The 10,000-nt window shown below is 43.7% G+C and overlaps 2 protein-coding genes across 4 annotated transcripts in view; one reads left to right on the plus strand and one right to left on the minus strand.

Moving 5' to 3' along the window:
- Nucleotides 1-3,246, plus strand: part of LOC119580100 (mucin-17-like) — a 41,718-nt gene extending 38,472 nt beyond the window's left edge. For all 3 annotated transcript variants that reach the window (XM_037928024.1, XM_037928023.1, XM_037928025.1), the window contains one exon: nt 1,717-3,246. In XM_037928024.1, the coding sequence (XP_037783952.1) occupies nt 1,717-1,899 (183 nt within the window). In that variant the 3' untranslated portion in view covers nt 1,900-3,246. The remainder of the gene's footprint in view (nt 1-1,716) is intronic.
- A 1,675-nt stretch (nt 3,247-4,921) lies between these two features.
- LOC119580103 (tyrosine-protein kinase ABL1-like) overlaps nt 4,922-10,000 on the minus strand; it is a 90,631-nt gene continuing 85,552 nt past the window's right edge. Inside the window, exons 7-12 of the mRNA XM_037928030.1 lie at nt 9,774-9,861; nt 9,201-9,331; nt 8,666-8,804; nt 8,030-8,259; nt 7,461-7,636; nt 4,922-7,244 (exon numbers count right to left, since the gene is read on the minus strand). Coding sequence (XP_037783958.1) covers nt 5,884-7,244; nt 7,461-7,636; nt 8,030-8,259; nt 8,666-8,804; nt 9,201-9,331; nt 9,774-9,861 — 2,125 coding nt within the window. The 3' untranslated portion in view covers nt 4,922-5,883. The remainder of the gene's footprint in view (nt 7,245-7,460; nt 7,637-8,029; nt 8,260-8,665; nt 8,805-9,200; nt 9,332-9,773; nt 9,862-10,000) is intronic.

Below are 10,000 nucleotides of genomic sequence, written 5' to 3' on the forward strand. Positions count from 1 at the left end.
TCTCATTTCCTTCCTTTCTCTTCTCTTCTCTTCGTTTCGGTTCCTCCCTCCTCCTCTCTCTTATCTTTCTCTTCTCTATCTATTTCTCTTCATCTTTTCTGTATCGTCTCTCTCTTCTCCTCTCTTCTCTCTCCCTTCTTCCTCCTCCCTCCCACACTCCCTGTCGCTCATCGCACTGTCTCTTTTCTTTCGTTCCGATTTTCTCATCTCCCTTCCCCACCCCCAATCTGTCGCTGTGTCCCTGTGTGTTGACTCAAGTTTACCCCCTTCCTCCCCCTCCCTCCCCCTTCCTCTTTCGCTCGCTCTCCCTCCCCCTTCCTCCCCCCCTTCCTGCCCCTTCCTCCCCCTCCCTCTTTCGCTCGCTCTCCCTCCTTGCGATGAGTGAAGGGAGGGGGCGGTCACCCTAACAAGGCTGATGGGGTTCTCTCGCAGCTCCTCTCTTCTCTCATCTCTCTCCTCTCGCCGTTTCTCCTTTCCTGGTTCTCCTCATCGCCGTCTCTCCTTTCTCATTTCTCTTCTCTCCTCTCTCCTCCTCTTTTCACCTCTCTGCTCCCCCCCCCTTTACTCCATTTATCCTCTTAGTCCCGGTATTCATCTTTCATTTATTCTATTTATATAAATTATTTTTACATCAGCGATTTCTTTCATTGGCGTCGTCGTCATCATTTTTATTATTCTCCCTGTTCCTCCTACTTCAGTACCAGTAGTAATACTGATGCTAATACCATTGCCGTCGCCGTTACTGTTAGCATTCGTTGAAAGCTGGAAACTCGGCATTTGCGTGCGTACATTCACTCACTCGCTCACTCCCTTACTCACTTGATCATTCGCTCATTCTCTCCTCTCTCTCCTCTCTCTCTCTCTCTCTCTCTCTCTCTCTCTCTCTCTCTCTCTCTCTCTCTCTCTCTCTCTCTCTCTCTCTCTCTCTCTCTCTCTCTCCAAATATGTATTTAAGTATATAAACAAATAACTAATGACACAAATACTTTATTGGAAGATAATGGAAATTTATGTTATAGATGTTTTTTGTGCATTGTGTATATGTGCTCCCTTTTTATAGTGCTTAATATTTTTTATGGGAGAGAGAGAGAGAGAGAGAGAGAGAGAGAGAGAGAGAGAGAGAGAGAGAGAGAGAGAGAGAGAGAGAGAGAGAGAGAGAGAGAGAGAGAATTGAAAGGGGGGGGGGCGTTGTTGGCAGCAAGTGTTGGCATGAGGAGATTCGCTAGGTATGTGGGTCGCGCATGTACCGTTGTACCCCCCCCCCCCCTCCACCCTCTCCTTGCTTTTGGTGTTGCGGGGAAGTCGAGCTGCTCCTCCCTTCGGGCAACATGCCACGCCCAGCGACTTGGCCCAGTATTGTGGCGTTTGCAAGGTGGAAGTGACCCTTATGGAGAATCGTTGGTTAGCTTGTTCTTGTTCTCGGTTAGGGAGGATTTCGGTCTTCTTGTGGATTCGGTCTGTGTGTAGGCTGAGTGTCTGTTTGTGATTATGTCTAATGGGAAGGTACGGGGGGTCGGGGGGCACTTATCCGTTTCGTTCGAAGATTCGCAAAGGGTTCTCCACCGGCCTCGTGGAAAGCTCTCCGTTTGTATTGTGTGTGTAATGGAATGGTACGATATTGCTAGGCAGTGTGGCTGGATTGGCTTCTGGGAAAAGTGAAGGAGAAACGCATGGCCGGCCCACAGTTCTCGACTAACGACCCGCTTCCTCCCGCAGAGTATGGAGGCGACCAAGGCCCTGATGAACCACCACCTCGTGACGAAGCTGGAGCTGAGCCTCGAGTCCGAGTGCCGCCTGCTCCTCCAGCAGTGGACGTCGCCTCACTTCACTCACCTGTGCAAGCGGTTCCTCGAGTCCCACCACGTGCAGCTGCAGAAGCCCGTCAACCTCCCTCTGTAGTGGCTGCCGTGGGATGGAAAAGAAAAACCTTCCACGACGTGTCCCTTGCTAAGAAAACACACTTTTTGGGTGAAAAGGACTGGCTGTGGTCCAGACACTCATTTTTATTATTTGTTTAGTGTTTCGTTTTACTTTTGGATGGTGACAGTGATACATTTGGGATCTTGGTGCGCCGACGCTTTACCCGCGCGCGCTCAAGTGACGAACTCTTTTTGAAAAAAAAGTGACCGGCGATCGGTTTCTCTTCTGACGTGTCTTTATTAATCGCGAATCGGCCGTTGCGTCTGTGAAATGTGGAAACTGTTTTGGTGGCCACTGGAGATTCGGTGATTTTCGTTTCTCTCTCTCCTTTTTCTTCCGATATCGCCCTCGCTGTCGAGCGCTATAAAAAGAGTGGAAAGGACAGTTTGGTTAAGCACACTCTTTTTTTTCTGTCAGAGTGAATTGAAAAGTTCCATTTATATATATATATTCAGAGTTGAAATTCATTTTGTTTCACTGCAACATCAGGAGAGACTTCGGACAACCAAGGCTGACTGAAGACAGAAGGGCGAGTGTGACGAACAAAACGTTGCAGGAGGAGACAGAGAAGCAACACGCAGCTACTTGCAGGGAAGTCTGAACTCCAAACAAGATTTTGGACTCTGAAGTTGAGGGAGGAAAGCTCCCCTTTGTGCATCCTGGTGAAAGACAGCAAAATGATAGAATTTATTCAAAGGATGCGAACGTATGATTGAAAAATTTGTAGGAAAAAAAAATATTGAAGAAATAACGTGATAATAGAGTAATTATTTGTGACGTCGCTGTTCAAATGCAGTGGTTTGAGGCCTTTTTGGAACCCCCCTTTACCCCTCCTCGGTGGCAGAACCTCCCCCCCCAGTTCACCTCGAGGATCATGTACAGTGTACAGTTAACCACTTGGTCGTCCTCAGCTAAAGTGGATATATTTAATAAGATATTTCTATAGTGCCCAGCAACTATACTAGGTTCAGTATGAAAAGTCTCTTTTTTTCCATGTAAGGTGTTTTAGTGTATCGGAATGTCAGTTTATGCAAATTTCTTAAGAGAAAATATATTAAAACAATAATTTAGAAAACATTCTCATGCACTTGACACTCGTGTAAATAATAGGACTCAATTGTGCACAAGTTATATTTTCATGGGAAGTTATTTTATCGGGATGTGTTTTTGTACATCTTTCAAATGAAGTTACAAGTGTGTGATTTTGTAGTTGATTTTTATAGGATAAAAGTTGTTAAAACAAGTACAACCAATACAACTATGACAGTCCTTCAAATTTTTGTCATTGAATGTGAAATCTCATGCAATGAAAGTTATTGAATTTGATCAAATGATTTATTTTAATACCATACCATAAATGTTCACGAAATATTTACTTGTAAGAATATGACTTGATGATGTGTAAGGGAAGTGACTTGCATCAGTGGAAAACTTTTGCGTTTCTTAATTTATGTAAATATTTTAGTTCCCCCCCCCCCCTTTCTTAATCAACCCACCCACCCCCACCCTTCACCCTCTCCCCTCACCCCCTCCCTCCCCTTATGAAGAACCTGTTTTAAATGAATTAGAAAGAAAAAAAAAGATACTGCTATTTATCCTCCCAACATGTATGTTTGTGTTTCCAAGTCTCCTATATTATTTTTTTTCCTGTATTTAGCCTAGTCAGATACCCAAAATATCATTTACTTCAGCTATGTATTGATTACGCGACGTCCTGTGACTCTGGTCGGACGCTGTTTTAAACTAGTTATTGTTCGGGGCAGAGTTGATCGGATTGTGCTCTTTTTAGTTTTGATTTCCTTCACTCTTTCTCGCTTTTTCTTTCTTCCTTTTCTCTCTCTTTTTCTTTCTTCCTTTTCTCTCTCCCTCTTTCTTCCTTTTCTCTCTCCCTTTTTCTTTCTTCCTTTTTTCTCTCTCTTTCTTCCTTTTCTCTCTCTCTCTTTTTTTTCTTCATTTTCTCTCTCTCTCTCTTTCTTCATTTTCTCTTTTTCTTTCTTCATTTTCTCTCTTTTTCTTTCTTCCTTTTCTCTCTCTCTCTTTTTCTTTCTTCCTTTTCTCTCTCTCTTTTTCTTTCTCTCTTTCGTCAGTATCATTGTTATTATCATTATTCATTTTATTTTATTTTTTTTTTCCTTTTGTTACATGTACTAGAATCGCTGTTACTCTCTATCCTATCAATACCTTTTTTTCCCATGGCTGATTTGACTGCTGTTATTATTTATACCTTCTCCATCTGTCTTTCTTCCGAATTTTCCAGGTACGAGGAGAAATTTCGAGCACTTATTTGAGAGTTTACTTTTTCCCCCCATTTAAATCAATATTCCTTTTTTTCTTCTTCTTCTTCTTCTTCTTCTTTTATCTGAAACTCCATCTTTGTCTCATTTGTTTACACATTTGATTACAAAATTGTTTTGCTCTCACTAGGAATACTTCACCTTGTTCTGTAGTTCCCCGGTTGATATGTTTGGTATCAGGGGAAGTCTTGTTTTTATTTATTATTTATTTATTTTTCATTATTATTATTATTTTTTTTTTTTGCAGCCAGACTTTTTCTTTCAAATCAAAGAGTGGCATTGCAACAGATCTCAGTGAATTTCCCAAAGTACAATCTATATCTACTTGCACCAACGTTTTATGACGTCATCAGGCATATGTGCCCACCCCCCTTTCCTCGTGTCACTTTAGTTTTGTAGTACACGACCCATTGTACATACTTATACTGTTTGTAAGTATAAATACATGCATATTTTCACCAGTATGTGGCGTGTTTTTATTTATCCTTCTTTATTTTTGGATTTCAAGTGATGAAGAGAGTTTAAGAATAGATGTGTCGGAGTGTATAAGAATGAGCATCATTCATTCTTGAAGCAGGTAAGGAAAACGGCCTTGTACAAACAGGATCTGGCAACGTTATAAAAAGGAAATGAAAAATGGGTTGAAATGGACCATGTTGTATTCAGAAATATGGGTATATATATTTTTTGGAGCGAAAAAAAACGCGTTTCCGAAAAGACGTTTATTCAGTAAAGTACCCAAAGTTTTAACATTGGTAGCCAGACTTTTCGCCAGCCTTAAAATATGCCTCAGAGAAGCATTGCTTAGAAAATACACAGTCCTCTCAGTCAGTCATGCTGCTACTTTGCTTTGGACAACAAAGCAAGCTCAGCTTAACTTACGGATGACCTCTTGCAACTGTACATAACTCTAGGATATGCACAAAGAGACCACCGAACACTCAACTGTACGTGCTTTTACAAAGAACATCGCTAGCTCACAAACACTCACTGTAAATGATTTAGATTGATGGGTATTTTCATTTCACTTTGTGGCATTCTATGATTTCTTATTCAAACACACAGCACTTTACTGACATGGGCGCAGTATCTCACGCACCACAGAAACGTGGAATTTACTTCACGGTACATTTATCCACACATATACATAAAAATAAACATTTGGTTCGGGTCATAAAAACGTATTAGAAAAAATATAGCCATAAGAAATGTGATATTCCTAGAACTCATGGTCCAGTTACTAATCAGTGGATGTAACGAGCCAATGCGCATAGCTACTGGCCTTGCTTCGTGAAGATTGTTTCAGTATTAAAATAGATCTTCCCTCGAGTTATTTATATTTATATTATATACATACACAACGAGCAAATCAATACACTGGTATCAAAAGCTAACTACATGATCATTTTATATTACATTATGAAGAATACAGTTTTAATTCATTTGTCAAGATTTTTAATATTCCTTTGAGAGATGCAAAGGAATCGGTTACATTATAGTGTGTACTACGAAAATACGCATTATTATTTGTATAAAAAAAAATTAAGAAATCAGTCCTGCTTCTCGAAGTGGCAATTTGTCGCGGTTATCGTCTGTAGAACTTCAATCGTCCACGGATAAAGCCGCGCTGTATCACATTTCATTTTAAACCAAATCCACCGCTAGCGTGTCAGTGCCAGTCGGACCAGTCCATATCGTCCGAGCGGTACGAGTCCCTGCCGCTAAGAGCCTCGTCAAAGGCATCGCGTCTCTTCGTGATGGCCGTCTTGAGGATGAGGGAAATGTCGTTGAGCGAGTGTTCGGGGATGTGCGTCAGGTCAGAGAGCGCCGCGGGTCGGACGGGTCGTAGCCTCTGCTTCTGGCTCAACAGCTGCTCCGAAGTCACGACCAGAGGCCCGACGCGCGATCCGGACTCTGCCCTGCGCACCTCTGGCGTCCGAGCTCGGGCCCGTCGCTGAGGACTGCGGGACGATCGCGGCCACCTCTCGGGGCTGTGGCGGAAGTCCGCGTCTAGGTGGCGGTCCGAGGAGCGCCTGCGCTCGGGACTTCGCGGACTAGGGGAGTACCTACTGCGTTCGGGAGAGCGTCGCCTCGGGCTGGAGGAGTACCTTCTGTCGCGCTTTTCGAGTCGCGGGTCCTCTGGCTCGTCCAGGACGTGGTTGGATCCCCCGGAGCTGCTGCCCTCCAGGCTCGTCCACGATTCGTTGGGACTCTCGCCCAGGCTGTCTCTGCTGTCGGCCAGCCGCTCGCGACTCTCGGTCTGGCGCTTCAGCCGCGCTCGCTTGTCGCCGGACAGCTGGCGCTCGCGGTTATATGGTTTCTTGTACCGGATTTCCCGTCGGAGTTCCGAGTGTCTGTCGGTGCTGCTGAAGCGCCTCTCGTTGCTGCTTGAGCGGCGGTCTCGCTCGTCGCTGGTTTCCAGGCTGGCGGCTCGTCGGTCGCGCGAGTACATTTGCTTGAAATTCCTGCTTCTCTCCACAATCTGTTTGGGCTCTCGGCGCGGCCTGTTGGACCGCCTATCGTCCCGTCGCTCGCGGCCGTCTCGGACTTTGCTGCTGTCGCGGTCTCTGCTCTCCTGCCGCCGATCCCGCGTGTCTCGCCCCTGATTCCAGCCGCGTTCCCTCTTAGTCCTTGTCTCTTGCTCTCGGCTTCCACGGTCTCGCTCCTTATCCGGGCTGCGCCTGTCGCTGCGCCGTCTGTCGCCTCGCTCATTGCTCTCGCCGCGCCGCCCTCTGCCGCGCTCGCTACTGACTCCCTGCCGAGGCACACGCTGGTCTATACTGTGATCTCGACTCGCTACCCTTCTGCCGGAGTCGCTGACGGGGGGACGGGACATCTTGTCCGGCGATCGGCGCCGACCCTCGTCCCTTGGCACCAATTCCCGCTGCCGCGCGCGGTCTGGACTGCGGGTCGAGGGCTGAGGAGGAGCTAGGACTTCCCGCGGACGAGGCTGTCTGCTGGGAGATGAGCGTCGCGCTGGCGAAAGGCGGCGGGTCGGGGAGACGTTCGGCGGGGAGCGGGATGCGTCGCCTGCGGTTAGATCATTGGTTAGTCTCACATCAATTGAGAGAAATCGACTAAAACAGGATGGAGATGATGATGATGGTAATACCAATAACAATGACATTAATAATAAAACAATAACTAATCAACCATAACAAAATATCAATAAGGCAAATCACCCTCAATACCAACAAAATAATGAGACTTAACAGCAAGAATTAAAGCTTTGTCCACCTCACTCACCTCGCGCTGTGCGGTAGCGGGCAGGGTCAGACGTCCCCATACCCATCGCCTCGAGGGCCTCCGGAATGTGGCGATCTCTGGGTAAGTTATCTATTTCGTTATTTCTGATTGCTCTCTGTTGCTGCAACTGCCGCCGTATCAATTCCACACTTTCCTCCACAACTCCAATGATAGTTCTGTTGGAAAGATGCAGTATATAGTGTACGGTCATGTACTTTGAGCAGATGAAAAATCTTTAACGACTGTAAGAATAAAACAACGTGCCTTTCGGTATTTAACATTCATAAATGTTTGGACTTAATCCTCAAAAAAATATATATTTAGTGCAAAAACTTACTAACTCTTAATGTTGATTGTTAGAAAGGATTACACGTAAATCTAGACAAACAGGGAAAAAGTAAAATTCTAAAGTTTCCCATATCCATTTTCTCTTTCAAAGAAAACGAGAGATCATAATTCATGGGTAACTAATATAAACTTCAATTCTCCCTAAGTTGCAAAATCCCTATGAATTCATAATAAAAACAGATTCTTAATTTCTTTCGCCCCAAGACTCCTAAAATGATTACCTAGCAGCACCAACATCAGCAAGTAAAGACGGGCCGATGTTAGCATTCTGCAGGACTCCACGCCAGGAGGTGGGGACCGCGGCAGAGTCCAGTGCTCCAAGGATTTCCTCAAAGCTCGGCCTCAGGGAAGGATTCTGAGCCCAGCAGGAGGTAATTAGCTCCTTTAGTTCCCGCGACACTCCGGCGACAGGGAGATGGGGACGGCCGCCCGATTCAATGGTTTCCATAATCTGAGGAGAAAGGTATGGTTGTGCGAATAATGGGAGATCGACGGAACGGAGGAAATATAGCCTGAAATACTGTATAAATAATACTGTTGTGAAAATAATAATTTATCAGTAGTGTAGCACTACAGAACGAATAGCATCTACTAGGTATGCTGATATTAAATCATGATAAGGAAAATAATAATGATAACAGCAACAATAACAATAGCAATAGCAGTAACACCACCATTAATCATAACAGGAATTACACCAACAAAAACATCCGATTCTAAATAACTCTGAAAACCAAAGCATTTTCATAACACTACCTCTCCCTAAAAAAAATAGATAAATAAACTTAAAGTAAATAATCAAACCAACCAACCAACCAAGTAAGTAAATCAAGAAACAAATAGTGAAAATAACAGACCTGGAATATATCCAAGCCTCTGAAGGGGTGGCTGGCCGTCAGCATCTCCCACAGGATGATGGCGTAACTGTAAACATCACACTTTGCAGACACGTCTCCCTTCGTCAGGAGTTCTGGCGCCATCCAAGCAGGTGTTCCTCTGTTGGTGGGTCATATATAGTTAGTTTCGTGTTTTTAATTTTTTTTTTTTTTTTTTGTTTCGTTTCAAATCATTTTACTAGTTTGGGTCAGTGCTGTGTGTCCGGTGACGTCAAGCACATTTATTTTGTTTAAACTATTAAGCATTACTCGTCTATGGTTTGTCATTCTTGCTGTGATAGAATGTACTGTTTTATAATGTGATGCATTTTATTTGATAATCTTTTGTTTCAACACATTTGAATCCTTGTATCAGCGAAAACCAATTCTTCAAAGATAACGAAAATATAATATATCGACAGCATTAACGAAAAAAAAAATCCCACACAAAATAATAAAAACAGCCAAACAAACTCGAATAAAACACAAATGAAAACACAAACACCAAGAATCCGACCTGATGGAGCCACGTTGAGCCGGCGACCCAGCGCGAGACCGCTTCAGGATGGAGAAGCCGAAATCTGCGATCTTGGCCCGGTAGTACGAGTCGAGGAGCACGTTCATGGACTTGAGATCCAAGTGGAGAACCTGCGGGGAACGTTAAAAAAAAAATAAGATTTAAAAATTGGGGGGGGGAGAGAAAAAAAGAGGAAAGTAAAAAGGAATAAAAAAAAGAAAATAGAAAAGAGAAATAGGAAGAACAAAAAAGAAAATAAGAAAAATTATATATAGATATTTACATATATACACATATATTCTTTTGCTTACTTATCGCCTGTTCGCGTAACCGTTTCAGATTTATATTTATATACATATTCTATATTTATTACATCCATAAATGTTTATTTACATATTTTCTTTCATTACCCAAAGTCTTCTCCCCTGAAAAAAAAGCAGAATGAAATAAAGATCACCCAAAAAATAGCCTTAACCTTTAGCTCCTTCCTCCTCAGTTGACTCCACGAAGCAAGCCGAATGAAGCTAATTAAAACGCATGAAGAGAGGAGCCGACAGGTGCGAACTCACTCACCTGAGGTTCGTGTTTGTGGAGGTAGTTCATGCCTTGAGCCACGTCTTTGGCCACCACAAAGTAGGCCGCGTGGTCGAGCTTGTCACGCCTGAGGAAAAAAAAAAAGATTTGCAATGACATATAGTATATGTACTATGTAGGTAGATAAGTAGAAAGAGTTAGATAGGTAGATAGAGATAAATATGTGGATAAAGATATATGTGAAATATTAACTAAGATCGCAATCT

Source organism: Penaeus monodon, chromosome 13, assembly GCF_015228065.2.
Source record: "Penaeus monodon isolate SGIC_2016 chromosome 13, NSTDA_Pmon_1, whole genome shotgun sequence".
Classification (NCBI taxonomy): domain Eukaryota; kingdom Metazoa; phylum Arthropoda; class Malacostraca; order Decapoda; family Penaeidae; genus Penaeus; species Penaeus monodon.